The sequence below is a fragment of the Morone saxatilis genome, unplaced genomic scaffold (genome assembly GCF_004916995.1).
Source record: "Morone saxatilis isolate NCDOM2014 unplaced genomic scaffold, NCSU_SB_2.0 Contig1, whole genome shotgun sequence".
NCBI classification, from domain to species: domain Eukaryota; kingdom Metazoa; phylum Chordata; class Actinopteri; family Moronidae; genus Morone; species Morone saxatilis.
Window position 1 is genome coordinate 13,579,930 of NW_023339651.1, and position 19,920 is coordinate 13,599,849.

At 40.1% G+C, this 19,920-nt stretch overlaps 1 protein-coding gene across 2 annotated transcripts in view; it reads left to right on the top strand.

Annotated features, from left to right (window-relative positions):
* The window catches only part of mpp2b (membrane protein, palmitoylated 2b (MAGUK p55 subfamily member 2)), a 37,832-nt gene that overhangs the window by 11,548 nt on the left and 6,364 nt on the right, over nucleotides 1-19,920 (top strand). The window contains exons 1-5 of one of the 2 annotated variants that reach the window (XM_035658665.1): nucleotides 712-873; nucleotides 10,235-10,335; nucleotides 16,864-17,016; nucleotides 17,302-17,457; nucleotides 18,209-18,436. In XM_035658665.1, coding sequence (XP_035514558.1) covers nucleotides 783-873; nucleotides 10,235-10,335; nucleotides 16,864-17,016; nucleotides 17,302-17,457; nucleotides 18,209-18,436 — 729 coding nt within the window. In that variant the 5' untranslated portion in view covers nucleotides 712-782. Of the gene's footprint in view, nucleotides 1-711; nucleotides 874-10,234; nucleotides 10,336-16,863; nucleotides 17,017-17,301; nucleotides 17,458-18,208; nucleotides 18,437-19,920 lie in introns of those variants that run through there. The other variant, XM_035658657.1, reaches the window with a different exon arrangement.

Genomic DNA, 19,920 nt, shown 5'->3' on the forward strand with positions numbered 1-19,920 from the left:
ACTGGCATTTTTAGTAACACACAGTAAATTGTTTCTCCAAAACAATTCATGTCTGTTTTTATTTTTTTATTTAAAAAGCAGCATTTTCAGCAAGGCTATTTTTTGCGCAGGCACAGAGAGGGGTTAGAGAAGGGTCAGTTCCATAGATATTCAGATATGTTTCAACTCCTGTCAGCGAACCGACTCAGATAAGTGATTTATGAACAGAAAGCACAAATACACATTTCTCAATAAGCAGCCTTCACTTACAGTGCATCTGTGTGTGTACCTGTGTCTGTGATGTCAGTAACGAAGGGTCCTCACTCATATATGTGTCAGCTCCCTATGCCCCGCCCTCTTTCCTGATCCTCCTTCCTTCCTACGAGCCAACCTTCTGCCGCTCTTTCCCCCAGTTAACCCCCACGGGGAAGCCTGGAGGGAAAAACGTCCTGCCTCCTTTTCCCCGTCCTCCTAGAGAAAGCATCATACTTCCCTCCCTCCTCTCCCCTTCCTTTGCTCATGCACACAACCCTCTCTCGTTTCCATTCATTCATGCGGAGGAGAAGACGCTCAGCCAGGCATAGCTTATACACATTCACGTCAAGAGCAGGTGAAGAGGGAGGAAAGAGCGAAAGGAGCTTTGTTTTGGCAAAAAGAGGAGAGAATCAGGGACAGATAGGGGGAGAGAGAGAGAGAAAGAGAGGGAGAGGGAGAGGGAGGGAGGGAGATCTCTCAGTCTGCTTCAGATACAGTATTGGGTGTGTTACTGTGAGTGTGTGCACTGTAGAGAGGTGTTGTTCACCATGGCTGGCACCGTGTTTGGAAGGCTCTCCCTGGAGGAGGGGGACTCAGCCAACTCCCTGGAGGGCCTGGAAATCAAGCTAGGGGGAGAAGGTAAGAACACAACTTCCTACCTGCTGGTTGTGTGAGGGATGTGGTTTATAAAACAGATGGGTTCACTGGCTTTGTGTTTGGTCACAGGTTAGGGAAGATATACTGGACAGAAACTGTGGGGAAGCCGAGATCTAAGGTTGAAACACTGTTAAAATGCAACTGAGCAAGCAATATGCTTATGTACATGCTGGCGGTGGAGGGCTAGTTTTATATTCGCATTGCACCTGCTCCTGATGTGCTGGTTCAAACCTCCAGAGTGTGATGAAGATGAGCAGAGACAGATTAGGACCCAAGGCAGCATGTGATGTACAGGCATCTGAGGGAGCACGCTCCAAAGACAGGAAGAGAAATGTAGAAAAGACAGCAAGGCGAAGTGAGAACATGCCACATTTCTTTTATTTCATTTGCAATGAGAAGCCCTATTGTAAACCGAGTGAGGGACGGAGGAATGCACTTTGAGATAAGTAAAGAAAGCAAAAAGATAGGAAGTCATTAGAAGAGGAACTGCCTGTGTAAAAGAAATGATGTAATTGTTGTTTGAATGATAATGCACACATAGTGTTTGCTCACAGCATAGAGAGAGAAGTACCATACATCCTATTTATAATTGATGGAGTTCATTCATATTACATGGGACTACATACTACACAGTAACATGTTCTGAGTGTGTGTCCATATCTATTAATGAACTGCCATTTGCTTACATCCATTTGATGTTGTCATGTTAAATTAGTCAAGGTTAGAAGCATCATTACATCACGCATGCAATAGTCTATTGCATGTCACACAGTATACCGTGTTGCAAGACATCCTCTGCTCTGTAATGTAGCTTGACAAGGCAGCAGTGACAGCCATAATGAATCACATTTTCTGTCAAAGCATTCGCATCCTGTCTATCAGTTCAGAGTGCATGTGTTTGTGTGCGCGCTTGTGTCTGTGTGTGTGAGAGAGAGAGACATAGAAAAGGATAAAGAGAGAGAGAGACCTCCAGTGCATTGTACATTCATGGCGAGTAGGTAGGGGGTCATTCATATGCAACAGTGTTCTGATCAGAGACAGCACGCCTGCAAGTGTCAGACTCACAACCTTCAAATAACTTGGTGGCTCTCTCTCTTTCACCCCCTGTATACGCACACACACGCACACGCACACACAAACACACACACACGCTGTATAATATACAGGCTCTCTTCCCACCAAACCCTCACACTATCAGAGGAATATTCTGTGCCTACTGGACTAATGAAGCAGTGTTCAAACACAGATGATGGATCATTGAGTACTGTGTGTTGGTAGGATTAGGCTGTCAAAGATAATCGCAGGGTTTCAAGAGAATGGGACAATTTAATTCTGTTCTGGCTGAGGGTATTCGATAATGTGGTGACACTGGCAATTATTTCATCTGTATCACACCCTGACGATGTCTCTTTGCTCTTTCATTAACTGCCGCAGGGACAACAGATGTACAGTCAAAGTCAAAACGTTTGCCTCCTTACAGCAAGTTCAGTCATAAACTTCTTCGTGTTTGTTTCCCCCAAAACTTTACATGACATGATCCCTCGCACAGACTCTCTGTAGCCATCGGGGTGGGGTGTAATGGGAGCTGCTGACCATTTGTAAAATGTCAACAAATATCACGAGGGTTGTCTCCAGTGGTAACCTTTAGCCAGCAAACTAGATGATTCCAGCCCACAACCATATCATGCCAGCTTGGAACAAGCATCACCATGGCAATTTGGTGGCTTAAATGGCAGCTTTAAAATCCCTCGTTCCTGTTGATTGGCTACCCAAGAGAGAGGAGGTCAGGGTTACATTGATTCCTCTGGAAATGTTGCCTTTCATGGAATAGTCATGCACACATGTTGCAATGGTTAGAACAGTTTGCAAAGTCAAGCAGAAATTGATTTTGTTATAGTAAATCTTATGAACTCTTATGAACCAAATGATACAATGAAAATAAATTCAATCTCTATTAACTTTCTCTGACAATATCTTACTGCCTTTTTAAAATGAATACTAATAACCTTTACAGTTTATTTCGAAGATTTTTCTATGCATTCTCAAGATAATATACAGGAAATAATTGCTATGTGGCCTTCATTCTGTATCTAGAGTTAGTGAAAAGCTTGAAAAAAATTCTTGTACACATTAAGTTTCAATGACAGGTTGGTTGGACTAAAAACTTTCATCTTTATATTGCATGATGAGGGTCTAACCTAACAAATTAACATTAAGTGAATGCAAATGATCGACCCCTGAATCATTCATAGTACTCTACACCCACATCCACAGATTTCAATTATTTTGGCTGATTAGATGTCCTCTGAGGGCTGTGCGGGTGTGTATACACTGTAGTTGATGGACTCTCACTCTCACACTCCTTTTAGCGGTTTTGAACCTACTAGGGCGGGAAAATGACCGTATCATCCTTTGCTGTGTTCACATGATATTTTTTAGACAGTAAAAAAGTCAAGTCACATTGTAAATATCTGCAATTTCTGGCAGCGACGATAACTTCCACTTGTTAAAAAGAACTACGAAAGTGATAACAAACCATTGATGAAATGCTAACAGTTACATCCAAATAAAATGCAGTATTTATTTTTTTATATTCAGGTACTTTGAAAGTTGGAATGGCAACAGTGCATTCAGCAAAGAGTTTGCAATATAATTTCAAGCATAGCTCCAACCAACCTTAACCTGAGCAGAAGACAGCTTTTTCAATTCACTCGTGAGGATTTTTAGTTATCCAGATACTGCAAAATCACCATGATACACTTTTTAAGTCATATATGGTTCCACCCCCTAATCAAGACCCTTACTACCTGTATAATGTCTACAACTGCATTTGCACAGCAGATAATTCAAGTAATACATGTTTTCAACTGTTTATAATTATACTAACCAGATGAGCAGAGCTATTTATTTGAAGGCAAGCCTGTACAAGTTGCACGCACACGCACACATATATTGACCACACAAGTACATTACACAATGGATGTGCCCACACATGCTTCACACAATGTTCTCTGAACTTGTCATGATGAGCCAGCTTGTCAGGGACAATCCATGAGGAGGATGTGGACTTAATTATCCTAAGCACACACACCAGAGCAGTATTCTATTAGTGTTCTGTATGTTTTCTGAGTTGGAGAAGAAAATACTCCAGGCTGATTGCACTCTGCAAGGACATCAAGATGCAAAGAATCAAGCACATATTGTAAAGACAAATTAATCATACGCTTTAGTCATAAATGATTAATCGGTTCTGGTACACACAATGGCATTCACTCCAATCCAATGTAATTCTCCACCACTGTCTTAGATATTCATTTTTTGCTACCTGAGGGATTGATAGTAATTATGTTTTGCTGGAGAGCAGAATCAAATCTAAGAGCAACCTTAAAGTATTTAATAATGTCTGCCGAGGCCCAAGAGTATTTTATTATATAGAGGTGACTTTGGCAATTTGACATAGTTTCATTGTGTTCGGCAACATGCTCTTTTCTGTCATTTTAACTGAGTGACAGACAAATAAGGCTGCAGTAACTTCCAGCAGCGTGTCTGGGAAACAATGAGAATACCAATGAGTTTTTGAGGAGCGGACTGCTCAGAAATCTGTCGCTGTTTTTACACGACAAAGCAGGTGTTATTACTGCAGAGTCACTCTGCATGCTGAAAAGCTTAACATTGACCTTATCCATTGAAAGTACTCTGATTAATCACCACCAGGTCTTTGCTGCAACTGACTTTCGATGTCCTTTTCAGTGTCATTCTGGCTATACAGTGAATTTTAAGTACACCTTTCAGACTAAAATGTTTTGTAGTAGAACGGCAACAATACAGGTTAGGTACTTGTGAATATATTGTAATTGTGTAGTCTAATCCAGAACCTCTAATAATCAAAACATGGTTAAACCTATAAACCTATAAACTAGGTTAGGTGTCAAATTAATAGGCTTACAGAAAAACAACTTTATTTTTCAACAGGGAAAACGGGGCTTTAGTTCACAACATAAAAAGATACCTTTTCAGAGTTACTGTACGCTTGGACAGCAATAATGGTGCTAGATGCAATAATAGCATGCATACAATGAAATCCACACAAACAAACAGGCCAGTAAAGTGTTTTACGCTTGCCAGCATTGCAAAACATTAATATTAAAGTAGCTATAATCATTATTTTTATAGCAAATGTATCAAATGTCAATGTAAAAGGGACTGATCAAAGTGATGAACCTATAAAGATTTTTGCTCCTCACTGTTTTAGTTCACTCTTACCACTCTTGTAGCATTGTGTTCAGCTGCAGCAGGTAGCCATTTTCGGCAAAAAAAAAACTACCCACTACCAACCCGGCTCAGCAAACTGACAGACAGATAGACAAGGTTAGCAACTAGTGGCTAAAGAGCCCCCCAGGAATAGATGGAAACCAAAAACAAACACCTACTGTGCTAGTTTATGGTTTTACCTGTTGATATGTAATTGTGCTTCTTTCGCTGGATTCTTCTGGATGGAGCATTAATTGTATTTGCATTTTCTGACTTTGTTTGTTTATCTCAGGAAATTGCAGCAGACCAGATTGTTTTTATTGCCAGACAGTGGAAGTAGAAAGAGTCAGCTGCACACTGTACTCCACTGTGTTTAACATCCCATGAGGATCGAGCCTGAAGAAACACCAACACAACTGCATGTCCCACATCTCTTCCTCCATGTTCCACCCTCCCTCAGCTCCCCTCTCCATCCTCTCTTTGTTTCCCTAGCCGCTGCTGCATAGCAACTGAACAACCTTCACTAAGTGCCGGCTAAGAGGTTCATGTTCCCCCGCTGTGCTTTAACCACAAACAATAACAGCCCAGATTGTTTGTCTGGCTCCATGACATTGAGTTTAATTGCAACTCTTCTTGGAGGTGAAGAAGTGCTCAAATGAGGCTTTAGGAGACAAAAGCCTTTACCTTTAATTTGGGTTCCTTGTGATTACATGTCCTTTGTGCCATCGCCATGGCAAGGAAGCTGTCATTCTGGTAATCTTTGTTCAGAGGTGATGCAGGAAGCCACCACAGTGTGTTAGTATTATAAATTTGTGTTAGTTGAATGACACATTGCTGACAGCGTAGCATTTAATCTTTTCTCTAAAGCTGTATTAAAACTAAATGAATAATTACAATGTTTGATGGCTTCCTTAAATGTCAGTTTTCTTCTCTAGTTGTTAACTTTTGTATGCACCATCTCAGTCTCTTGGGAACTTTTGAATTACGTCATAATTATTTATCCGCTCTACTGAGACTCCTCTTTCAGGAGTTTCCCACATAAAATCCGGGAGACGCACAGTTTTAATATACTGTAAAAACAAGGCCTACTCAAGCATGAAAAGAACTTTAAACTTTACAACATTTCCCAGGAAGAGCAGGTTCTGTAGAGCACACAGCGTACATGTAGCTGGTTCAGTTTGTCTGTACACCTGAGTTCCTTTTTGTGCTCTTAAGCCATCACCTGCTAAATGGAGTTCTCTAATGGTATCAAGTTACAATATGTAGTATAGGGAATTTAGATTCACTGAAGCAGAAAATGACTTTCGCCTGAGTTCTCACCTGTAAAAGCTCAGAGGAAGAATAAAACCTGAGTATATTATTAAGCAAATGTCTACGTGCAACTTTGAAGCTGATATGAGACATGAGAAGAAGAAAGATCAAAATTCGCCTGTGCAGTGTTTTTTTTTTTTAAGTTTATGCAGGTTTATGCAAGGGAGGATAGCTCTGACAGTGGGGTATATAAGATGAAACATACTCCACCTGAATACTAAATAGAGTTATTCTCAAAAGAAAGTTGCAGTTAGAAAAATGGAAAATAAATACGACATCTTAGTCTGACATTCAGAACTTTTGACCTTCATGGCCAATCCATCGTTTTTTGCTTTGATGCTCGCCAGTGAACACGAGGGAAGCAATCCAGTTTCAATCAGGAGAGACTTCCTTTTTAATTAACCAATATATTTAAGTGACACAATAAAGAGGAAATATGTGAAAGGTCTAGCAATTAGACCCCATCATCTAGTCACAATTGGAGGCATGAAGACAATGGCTGAAGATCTGGATGTGATGAGGAGTGGACTTCTGATGAGCTCAACCTGGGCACTGGATATGATGAACTGGAGGTGAATGCGGTGGAGGAGGGTACCAACGATATCGCACTAAAATGGCAGCTGAAAGCAGCAGAGAGGTGAACAGATTTAAAGCAACATGATTGGCTGGAGAAGATTGTGGCAATGTCTGATTGCTTTAACTGAAAGAGTAAACACCCATAGTGGGCTGATTAAGACGGAGAGTGATTAGTGAGATAGAATTGTAAATTAATGAGATATAAAGATAGTCTTCCTGATTGAACTTGCACTGAGCTTCATTTATCTATGTATGTAGAGAGAAGAAGGGCAGCAAGACTTATGAAGGAGGACATGTTGGATTTTTAATAATCTCTATGAACAATAGAATGACCCCAGGCATACCCAGTGCTGGGAAAATTTTTCTCTAGTCCTTTTCACACCTTCCTTGTGATTCCTCTGTGACTTCCAACACTGACGATATCAATATCTAAAAGCAAGTCAAGACCTTTCCTTTTTCCTGATGTTCCTTTTCAAAATCCCCTATGCAGTGTGGAGAAGCGCCTGTCAATTTTGATTGTCAGAAGGGGAAAGAAGAAAATTACTAACGGCATTTGTAAATATATATAAGACAACATGGGCCTGTGAGAGAAAGTTAACATAAGAAGCCCAAAAAGTAGAAAGTAAAAAAAAAAAGAAATCCACACACACGTAGGCGAAGTGGAGACAAGATCAACATCGGGAAAAGTGCCGATATGGCAACAACACCGGCGTACAGTTGCGGTGATTAAAGAGAATTATGCAGGACCTGTAAGCCGAGCCTGCTGGTCTGATATTCTGTGCCAGGCGCAAATCTGGCAACTCTCCTGCTGGAGCAGAGCTGCTGTTCAAGGGAAAACAGAAGAAAAACAAGACTTCACTGCGGAAGACTTGTGTAATTATTTATTTGATTTACTTATCAAATTATTCAGAGAGAGGGCGGATGGACTGTGTAATCATCAAGGTCATCTTCCTCTGGCCTTCTTGCCTTTATGGCTTTCTTATTTCCTCAGTGAAAGCAAAGATGGGGATAGTTTTTTGTCTTGGTAACTGTTTGTAAATGGATGTACAATAAATGTAAAAATAAGTCCAAAACGCCACAAAAGAAAACCAAAAATAGTTTTCTGTTCATTCTCAAAATATCTATTACCTCATCACTCCTCTTTAAGCACCTTAAAAAAACTCCCACTCCGCTCTGCTGAGCAATAGATACATAAATCATCTGCCAGCTTCTTGACAGACCTGAACTGCACACAGAAACACACACCTAGTGTTGTTGTGTGTTAACCATGACTGCTACTGAAATGTACATGTTCAAATGAACAGCATCAATGCACACTCTTTTTATCTGTTGTTTCCTTCCTGACCTGTGTTTTCACTCCTCTCTATGTAATATTAACTTGAAGTGCCACGTTTGGTGACAAAGGGGATAATTGTAGGGGAATTAGAAAACATTTTCTGTTAGAGTCGATAGCATTGGAGTCTACAAAGTCATTTTGTTGTTTATTGTCAATAGAGAAGCTTCAGGCTGCACATCAATTAAACAGCGGAATAGAGTAATGGTGCTCCGGGTTACAGAGACTTATTCATGATCCCAAATAGTCTTTCATTTCACACAAAAAATCTGAATTCTTTCATTAAGTAATACTTTTTGGGTCATTTGTAGTCATGCCAGTGGTGCCACTGCTGGATGGATGCCAATGTCTAGACTGAAATATTTCGACAGCTGTTGGGTGGATTGCCATTACATTTTGTAGACCATAGACTATATGGTATAGAGTTATCGCCCCCAAAGGATGAATCCTACTAACTTCAGTCTTCTGTCTGACTTTTCCTCTTGACCACCAGTCAGTTGACGTTTATGGTTCTTAGTGACGTGTCTTTACAACTTTTGGATGGATTGCCTGCCATGTATTTTGGTTCAGACATTCATGATGAACTGTAATAGCTTTGATGGTTCCTTAACTTTTCGCGTTGCACCATCATCGGGTCAAAATTGTATTTTCCTCCAATCTTTTGTTGTATGTATAAAATACTTTCCCATCGGCTTCAGCTGTACTTTGTGCAAGAAATCAAGATGGTTGCTGCCGGGCATCAATACAACTTCAATATTACTGCCAGTTACAAAGTAATGTTTTTTTCATGTGTTGTTACTTTGCATGAGCTGCGATACTTTCATGTTTTCACAAAGCTGTCAGTAGCACCTCCATTTTTTGTTGTGGATTACAGCGTGGGAATATTATTTCATAATGCATACTTAGTATCCCAAGTATACTTCATAGTATACTAAGTATAAGTATACTTTTCATTTACATAATTTTCCATAAAACATGCTTAGAATTAGTCCATAGAAAGCAGCTGGGACGCTGTCTCTCTAATTGGTCCAATCACCTCTTCAGGCTCTGTCATGCCCTTATGAGGACATGAGACCACAGAGTGGGCCATGCAGGATCTGCGATGGACCACCAGTCTGCCTGCTTTGTGAAAATTAAAAGCCAATGTTGTATTTGTAGCTTGAAAAACAAAGACCTTGGTGTCTGTTGAGAGAATTACAGCAGACAAATGTTCCCTGTGAATAAAATGTCTGCTGTGATAAATGCCTGCTGGTAGGTGATGTCAGTGTCTGTTGGTACCTTTTAATGCGTCACACTCAAAGTCAGTAGAGATGCTTTGAAGCCAGACTGAACCTTCCCCGACCTTCATTGTGAGTTGCTGACGCCTGCTGATTGATTGGTCATATTATTGAGTGATGTCTGTGGTTGAGCAGTTTGATTTGACATCCTTGAGACAAGGCCGCGTGTGTGTGCATGTATTTCAGGCTTATCAGTAATGCTATTTATATATAACTTTGTTGTTGTTGTTAAACTGCTGTATGTGTATGTGCATGTGTGTGTGAACATGTGCGCTGGAAGGAGACGGAGGAAGTTGGGAGTTGTGGGAGAGAGATACTGTCGCTTCTGACAGACTTAAGAGTAGGGTGACTGACAGAGGTGAAATTGCTTGGGAAAGGAAGTGAGACATCTCCCATGGCCCTCCTCCCTCCAGCTCACTTCTCCTCCAGACTCCTCTCGTTCAGCCATGTAGTGTGAACTACCGCAAATATGCTCTCTCTCACTCTCTTTCTTGAGAGAAGAAGTGATCTACTCAGTCTATTTCCCATGGGTAACTGTAACATATGGAAAAGGGATGGGAGTTAAATAAAATTTCTTTTGTGTGTGTGTTTGTAGCCATGCATCAGGCCCTGGACACACTGAGTGACAGCACAAGCTCCACAACTGCCAACGACCTGGACCTCATCTTCCTCAAAGGCATCATGGAGAGCCCAGTGGTGAGAACGACTTTACATCATACATACATATTAAATGTATGAGAGGTGTGTGTGTGTGTGTGTGTGAGAGAGAGAGAGAGAGATTTCTTTGCCCTTTTTTGTTATCAGTTTTTTTTTATTTCAAAAAAGGATAGAACAGAAAGTCCAATTTAGTGACAAACACAAAGTAGTCCTGACATTCAGAACTTTTAATTGGACTGTGTCCAGGGATAGACAGACCAATGGCTGAGTCACAGAGAAAAAACTTAAACTGTAATATAACTAAATCACAATTACATCCCCAACAACACAGGCTACTTATAATAAAATGAATGCCAGTCAGTGTATCTGCTTTGCATGCAAATTTACAATGTGAATGCATTTTGTTAAATGGCAGTGCTGTCTTTGCACTGCATTTTGCACTCTTGCCACATGAAAAGGAAATCAGAGCACTATTTGCTTCCGGGAGGGACTTGTAGTGGTAGCCACTGGCTAACAGCAGCTATAGCTGGAAAACCAGACAGTATTCTCCTCATAAAATAAGTTGTGCTTTTGTACAAGTGATGAAGTTATTACTTTATACAGTAATTAGTGAGACACGGCCCCCAGAAACACTCTGCTCTGGTAGCTAGCTATGCTGTTGCTAGCTAGCTAGCACACAATTTTTTGGCATATATTGTTAAATAGGGGTGCAATATAACCAAGGATGCAATCTTAAAGGGTTAAAATTAAATTTTTCATTTCACCTGGACTTTAACCTTAAAATTTGATTTCAGTATCATCATTTGTTTGTGTCAATTCCTCTGACACATAATACATAACAAATGATGGTTTTCAGTGGGATTTGCATGCGTTATGAGACGATTTATTAAAATTATATTGCAGAATGGAAACTTAATATTCACACCCATTATTACATTTAAAATTTTAATTTCAGCTTGCAGTAATTATCCTAAAAAGACAGCTTATATTCATCAAATGCAATTACATTACCATATTAATGGTCTTACTTCATTGTTTTCTCGTAAGTTAAAACTGCAAATTAAAGAGAAATCTGGCTTTTTATTTTTAATCACTCTACACAGGCAGAACAATTCAGATCAAAACTTAAATGTAAAGAGTCAGAAAGTGACCCCCCTCTTCCTATCACCGGCAGCTGATTTTCAGCTGAAGTTCAAACTTAGTGGGGACAAAGGGAGCAAATGGTTGCCATTAAAGATTGCTCGCCTCCTCATCTCTTCCAATTACACAGAAGGTGGATGAAGTAGATGAGGATAGATGTATTTATAACAACCGGCACAGCAGAGAGAACTGCTGACGTTGTGTTGATTGTAATTGAATAATTACTGTATAGAGACTGGGTCACTGAAAACATTGGTTAGGGTTTTTATGTTGATGCAAAAATACTTGGAAATGTATTTTTTGCATGTGTTTGGCATATAACAATATTTAGAGCAACACAGAAAAGACATCTTTCTTTTTAAGGGACTGTTAACATTTACACTGTTTTCTGCCTGTCAGTCATTTTAACAAGGCAATACAACATGTCTATTGCCAATCAGAGTAAAAGATTGAAATAGCAGTTAGTGAGAAGCACAGTTACCCTTGACATACTTGACACATTGACATTTGCAGGTGGAGCAGCACCTCCTGTGATCAGCCGAGAATCCAGGAACTCACTGTTACTTATTTCACTAGATACTAGATTTTAATCAATGCCTATGTGGCAACAATCTCACACTAGTAGTTGAATATCATCCTGTATAGTGGCACTGGAGAATATATAGAACCAGTTGCACCTTCAAGTTCAACACTATACAATACTAACATACACACCACTAAGGCACTTGTATTACAGCACTCAAGAAGGATTAAAAGGGTCGCCATAATACTTAGACATACTTGGTATATACAGAAGGCATTGTTCTTTCAGCCTGTACTGTATATCTGTAAGAATGAACAAGATAAATGTTCAAATTCATGTTGCATTTGTACAGATTTCTCTTGGGCCATTTCCCAGACACTGGATTAAGGCTTGTTCTGGATGGAAGCAAATTAGTGAAGTTATTCCAAAGCGAATATGCCTTTATCCAAGAAAACTTAGACATGGCTGGCAATTGTCTTTTATTGTTTTGACTGCTCTCAGAAACTTTTCCCCCTGAAATAAACTCAGGTATACAACAAACTTAAAAAAGATATATATTCACATGATTCAGGCCGTTGAAACAGTACTCACCCTCTGTCTCTTTGATTCTGAAAGTTTTAGATGTTTGTGAACCAAAGACAAAGTTTGACTGACAAAAACAGGAACTTTGACTCTATGTTAAACCAACACTTTTGTTCATTATCCTCTCACAGAGCTTTGGTCAGAGCGATCAGCTTGTTTGTTTGAGGTCTCGCCACAATTTCTGGACTTTGGCCTGAAATCCGTACAATTCTTTAACCATTATGACATGACTTTGCTGAATCACGCTTTGCCCTTCAGCACTCAGATGGATGGTTCTAACTGTGATTTGGTCCAAAACAGGAGTCCCTTAGTTTCATAATAGTTTCATCGCCTTTTCCAAACCTTAATGCTGCTGCCACTGCATGTGACCACTTTTCCTCTTCATGAGCAGTGACATCCACTTGCTGTTTCCCCAGTATTTCGGTTTTAACATTAATTATGTAATTATATTAATGAGGACCAACATGCAACATGTTTTCTTTACCACTTAGATTTTTTTGATGAGGCTCCAGCTGATTCCCAAAAATGCCGCAACAGTACACTTTCTGGATTAAAGCAGGTATTTCAATTCATTTCCCTGTGCAAAGCTCCTCTCATGAAACCAGTCACAACTAGTTCTACATTTCTACATGGAGGAGAGTGATGTTGCTGTTCTGGAGTACAGCTTTTTGAAGTGACGGGAGAAGAGTGAAAGAGCTTAGCAGTGGCAGACAGTCTTTTCATAGTTTCATCCCACTGCGCCTCATGTTCTTTCCATGGTGCCGAAGTCTTCCACTTCCGCTTCTTGCCAAGAGCACAATTTCACCAAGCTTTTAAATGTGTGGAAGAGAAGGAACACACTGCTGTGCGTTGCAAAAGTATGCAAGGAAAAAAAGTATAGACACAGTTCACGTCACATACTGAAATTAATTCTTTTCCTTTTCCTTTTATACTTTCAACAGTCATTAGTATGGATTACCACATTTATCCCTCTAACATTGCACAGCCAGTGTTAGCTGATTTTCATTGAGCTCTGTGGCCATGAGGTTGCTCTGCCCAGGGAGACACATTTGTGAGCTTCTTCTCAGATTCAGACAAAGCCTGAGGTAAAAAGCTGTGCAGTCTCATTCAGTAATTCAGAGACAGTTCTGTTCAGGAAATTTGGAGATGGACTATCCACAGGGAGCAGCAGGGAGTGCTGCATCAAAAGCCTCCCATATTTCTGAAAACAGAGCTTATTCTGCTCCCTTCCATCCCTGTTTCTCGCTCTGTCTCTTTGTTTTTGGTTTCTTTTCTCTGAAGACCAATTGATTACCTCTGCAGAAAACTGCATTCATGCATGTAAGAGCATGGCACTGGTGTTGTTTGTTCTAGGTGGTACCAGTGTATTGATGAGCCTTCTCATAAAAGATTAATCTGCTGATGCAAGCTATGAGTAAAGACGCCTCGCTGAAGGATATGAAAAGAATTTCCAAGATAATACTTTCTCTTGACCCCATGATCGATCTATAAACCCTTAACAAGCTATCACTTAATGTGCTGGGAGTGGAAAGAGCACGCTAACAGAGGGATAGAGGGATGGACCAAGGGGCCATGCTTGTGTGTGTGTATGTGGCATGGCGACTTCAGTGAATTGTGCTGATTGCACCACACTTAACAAAGAATGATGCAATCAGCACAGCCTGCAATTCTATAATGAATCTGAATGATGATTGGGCCCACAATGAGCAGATATTGACAACAGGAGCTATCATCATGCAAAAGAGCTTCCGCAGCACTCAATCATTATCAGCTATGACTGTGGATCTGACTCAATGCTTGGCTCTATATCTAACTGAGCAATCAGGACTATTGAGGCATTTAGGACAGCTAAATGAGCTCACACTTGCTGTTAGAATTTAACTGTGTACCTTGTGCTTTTTAACCTAACTTCTAAGCCTTCAAATTGTCTCTGTTCAGACTGTAAATGAGACTCCATGGTCTTTGTAAAATAGTGCCATGTGGCCTCCAAGAACACTGACTTCTGGTGACTTCTATGCAAAACAGCTTCTGCAAAACAATTTAGTATATTGCGGTCAAATCCTGACAATTATTTCCCCATTTCTTACTAGCTATTGACATTTAGCTGAAAGTGCAGAAAAACAAGAAATCCTGCATAAAAGCTTATCTAATGCAGCACTCAGTGTGGAGTAACAGTCTGATGTAAAAGAGAATCCTAATGACTTCAAAACATGGTGTGTTAATATACATTGTTTTATAATGGAGCTGTTGCACTGACATGGATTAAGCTGCACCAGAACCAAACCAAGGAGCTACTGAACGATACATCTCAGTCAAAGCCAATGTGAGAAACTGTCTATTACGTTTACTGTTATTTAGAGGGGCATTAAAGTGAGCCTTTGTAACTTGAGCTGTATAACACCAACTATGGCCATAAGTGATAATTACAGGATAAATGCTCATGTTAAAACGTAGTATAACAGAGTCATATAGTTATTGATCTGACTCAGTGATGTCAGTTTACACGGCAGTATCTATTTAAAGTTTGCTAACATTAGTCATCATAAACTACTGGTTATAACCCCTGTATTAGTGTATCGAGCAAGGGTGAGTTTAATTGATTATGAATTCAAGTTTTTATATTTCAGAAATGACTTTCTTTAAGTAATCTATCTTTTATTGCTCACTTGATCAACCTTGATGAGTGGTAAGGTCTGTTACATTTTCACGTTGGAAAAGAGAAGGCTAGCTCACTAAATGAGAGATTCCCTCAGAAATGTCACATGGAGATGCAAAATACTTTATATATATTATAACACCGCTTTGTCATTTGCTTTTTGCCTTGGGAACAGGAATGCTCATTAGCCTTTGTATCTGAGGTGGAGATAAGGTAGATTAGCAGGGTCTTTTGTGAATGTAGAAAGTCACAAATGTCCATACTTAGCAGAGTAATTGTTAAATAATTGCTATCAATAATAGACTGTGTATCAACATCATAAAAAACAGCTGAACTGTAAAATATGATAAGACGTAAATACTAATTTTATCTCTTCAAGTATAGCCAACAAATTGAAAGTGGTGTCAAAGCAGACACATGCAGATATACAGAAATGTAGTCAGGTCCACGGCTCTCAAAACAGTGTAAGCATATAGCATAGTGTCCATGCTGGCATGTTGTCCAAGGGCCAGACACTCACAGCTCACTCCATCAGGTTACAAAGAATTCTGCCAAAACACCAAATGAGTCCTGCTGCCGAATCACTGATCAGGGGCTGAAGAGCTCTTTGTGAATGTGTGTGTGTTTTAGCCAATGTGTAAAATAACTTTGTCTGCGCGGGTGTGTGTACTACAGTACATATGATGATTTGTGTGCAAGAGTGTGTACATGTAAGCATTTGTGAATATCTGTGTTTGTGTGTATACGTGCGCCATATCCTGTCTCTCAGCAGGGATTCTTCCTCCCTTCCTTAGCAAACAAACAACGTGGCTGCCAGACTAGTCGGCAGTCCCACCAGAGAAAGCCTCTGTGGGATGGTCTGACAATGCGAAGCTTCAAATACAAAACAGCTTGGTGTAGAGTACTATTACTGTAAATGATTTAACGTGCATGTTTATGTAATTAGGTTCTGTCGTATTTGAATGGTTTAAACAGTATCTGTGATATTTTATTGATGCCTTTTGATCTGTCAGCATAGAAATCTCAAGACATTTATTTGTAAAGAAGTATGTGGTATGAACTCTAGTTTTTTTTTTCACAAATCATAAATATACCAAACCAAAATCCAGGTCTATTATGCAAAATGATCCAAAATGCCCCAGATGCGATAAATAACTTCATTTCATTCATTCATTTCATATCTGTGACCCTGGACCAGAGGTGTGGAAGCCCTGTCAAATAACCACTGAACCCTGTGTCCTTGGCAGCAGAGGAGGAGAAAGTGAAAAATGAATGTTCCTTGAAATATTGATGTTTCACAGCAGCACACAGAAAAAAAACCCACAGGGCACAAGATTTGACTCAAGTTTGTGCTTAGTTTTCTTGGTTTTTGTATCGTTCAGTGAAGATTTATGAGTGCAGGCTGTGTGTTGTGCTCAGCAGGGGTTGGTTTCAGGTTGCTGTTTTTGTTGTTTGTTATTGCGCTCTGTATTACTGAGTCAAAACAGTCCCACAGAAGTCAGAAAACATTTCATTATAACTCTGCGAAGTGCATTCACTGCTCACTGAGAAGGAGCACTTATGGAACTTAGTGTTATGAATTCCTTCTCAAAGACTAGAGCTTTGTGAAATGTATATACTGTAAAGTAGCATCTGTTACATCTGTTTTATACTCATTAAATCCCAGGCTCACGAGCAGTTTGAGGAACCCAAGCTGGAGGCGGTGAGGGAGAACAACGTGGAGCTAGTCCAGGACATCCTCAAGGAGCTCAGCCCGCTCGCACACAGGAGCCAGGCAGCTGATGAGCTGGTCCGCATCCTGAAGGAACCTCACTTCAAGGTGTGAGAGAACAAGGCTTTCATCTGACAGAAAGCTGTAGCTTTGATGAACAGGCACTCGGGCTAAGCCTTTGATTACTTTTCAAAGTGATGTTCATGCATAATGATGCATATTGTGCTAGCAGGGATTAAATTGATTCAGAGCTACAGTAGTTTGTGTCTAATACCAATAGCTCTGCACAGACCGGAGCAGGAACACCTGATGCAGTATAACATGATTCTATTACCAAGTTCCTGTAGCCATTGCCGTCATCCATGTTTTCATCACCTGCTGTTCTGCACACAGTCCCTCCTGGAGACCCATGATTCTGTGGCGTCCAAAAACTACGAGACTCCTCCCCCCAGCCCCTGTTCCTTCATGGACGCAGCCCTCAACAACCAGCCTGTTCCCCCAGACGCAGTCAGGATGGTGGGCATCCGTAAGGTGTCTGGTGAGCATCTGGTAAGTCGGTGCAGTTAAGGAGCAAGCCATAGTAATTAGTGAGGCAAGATAGATCCCTCCTGTACATTGTAAAGAGATGAAGCTCCTCAATAAATGATATGATTTGTGTTTTGGGAGCGGCACATGCACTCAGTATAATGAGATCATTTTGTAGCATTGTTAAAAAGAGAAACAAGTCAGATTTATACTGCAGTCTAGCACAAAATAGGGGTGATTTATCTGCAGTAGGTTGACATACTGTTGATTAATACCAAGGACTTAGGGATAACTTTGCCAGGTGCTCTATCAGCTCACTTTCTCCCCACAAACTCTGCCAACTATCTGTGGAGTCCTTCATAGGTTTCTGAAAGGTCATTCGACACTTTAGGTTTCCTGCCAACATGTAGGAAGTTACTGATGCTACAAAATCCAACTTTTTTCAAAGGTGAAGAAGCATAAAATGGAGCCTAAATGAGAGAAATGACAAAATCGACTATCTGTATTTAAGTCTGGAACAGTTGGATTTTTTGCAGCCAGCATCTAGGGGTCATTACAGTTATTAAAGCTTAAGATATTTCTGCATTAGCTTCACCACTCAGCCAACGCATTTGCTGCTTGTTCACAACACTCAACCTCACCCCCACCTACTTACCTTTTGAACTGCTGAGCGACGGAGGACATTGCAAGACCCCTAATAAAAGTTATACTGTAATTGTTCTGAGGGGCCCACTTCACAACAAATGATCGTTATATTTTGACTGCGTGTGTGTAGGGAGTGACGTTTAGAGTGGAGAGCGGCGAGCTGGTGATTGCCAGGATCCTCCACGGCGGCATGATTGACCAGCAGGGTCTGCTCCATGTGGGTGACATCATCAAGGAGGTGAACGGCAAGGAGGTGGGCAACGACCCAAAAGTGCTCCAGGAGATGCTGAAGGAGGCGAGCGGCAGTGTGGTGCTGAAGATCCTGCCCAGCTACCAGGAGCCACACACAGCAAGACAGGTCAGTTTTTGATCAAACCAAATACATACTGTATTTAGACAAAGTGTCATAACTCGAACCAACTACCAGCCCACCACCACCAATAACTAAGAGATTATGATTAAGATAAGATTGTTTGATCAGTCATAATTCTTGCATATTATTCATACAAACTTTAAAGAACTGATTCCTGTGGTGGAAGAATTATTTAGATATTTAATTTAAGTAAAATTACTACTATGACACTGTGAAAATAATCCACTACAAGGAAAAGTTCTGCATCCAAATCTTACTTAAGTAAAGGTATGTAAGTAGTATCAGCAACATTTACATAAATCAAAACTTTAGAAAGTACTCATTTTGACCGTGTTTTACTATTATATAGGATGTTTGTGGATTAATATTACCTCTGCATTAATATGTATGTTGCATTTTACTGCAGTAGATGTTTAATGTTGAACTAATTTGATCTACTTTATGCACTGTTTGGTAGTTTAAGCTACAGCAATGCATCATAGTCTATAAGGTCATCACATGTTTGTTGTGTTGCTGTTCTGTGAGAACCACATAGCTCTAAAAAGTCAACTTTTCACAAGCTCAGAAAAACAGCCATTTTTGTAAATATTGTAGGAAAAGTTTTGATTAGTTTGAAAGGATACTGTCATTTTCATCAATCAAGTAAGTACCACTCACTGTCCTCCCTGGCATCATCTCTGCTGTCTGTTACCTTCACTGCTGTGCCAAGAATCATATATCTAATTCTAAAGTGGGACTTTGTAGATGACATTGGCTATTTGGCTATAATACCTGCATTACAATTTTATCACTTATCCAAATACAGAGTAATTTTCTGCTCATACATAATGGATCAATAATTGAAGACTTTTCTCACAAGACAGAAAAAGAGTGAGCTCACAGACAGCTCATGACACTGGAGCCCCTGTCTTTTTGATGTTGGGCTCTTCTCGCAGGGTGGTAAAGTTCACGTCAAAAAGATGTTTGTTACGTTTGTTGTCAAATATTTAGGATAGGAAATTGATTAAAAAAAACAACAACAACAACAAGTCTTGGTGTAGTCTTAGCTCTCCTTGAGTTAGGCTAGTGAATGAACACTAGTATTCTAAGAGCCAGAGGAGGATAGTCACTGTGACAATGTGACCCAGTTTAGAGTCAGGGGAAATAGAGGGGTTATCATGCCTGGTGATGTATTGCCAATAGGATGGAAGGATAGAGCACATCGGATGATGCGGTACATACAGCTACAGATGTGTTATGCACAAGTCTCTGTGACTGATTGGTCTCAGCAGTACAGAAGAGGAACACTAGAGCTTGAAGAGGCCGTGCCAAATGAATTCCTTGTACCAGACCAAAATATACTGAAACATAATCTACAAGAAAATGATGTGGAGAGGGTTTATGTGCTAGGATTATTAGCAAATTTAAAGCATATTGTTGCTGTATGGTGAAAAAAATGGCCTCTCCAAGATTTCAGGACAGGAACTGTT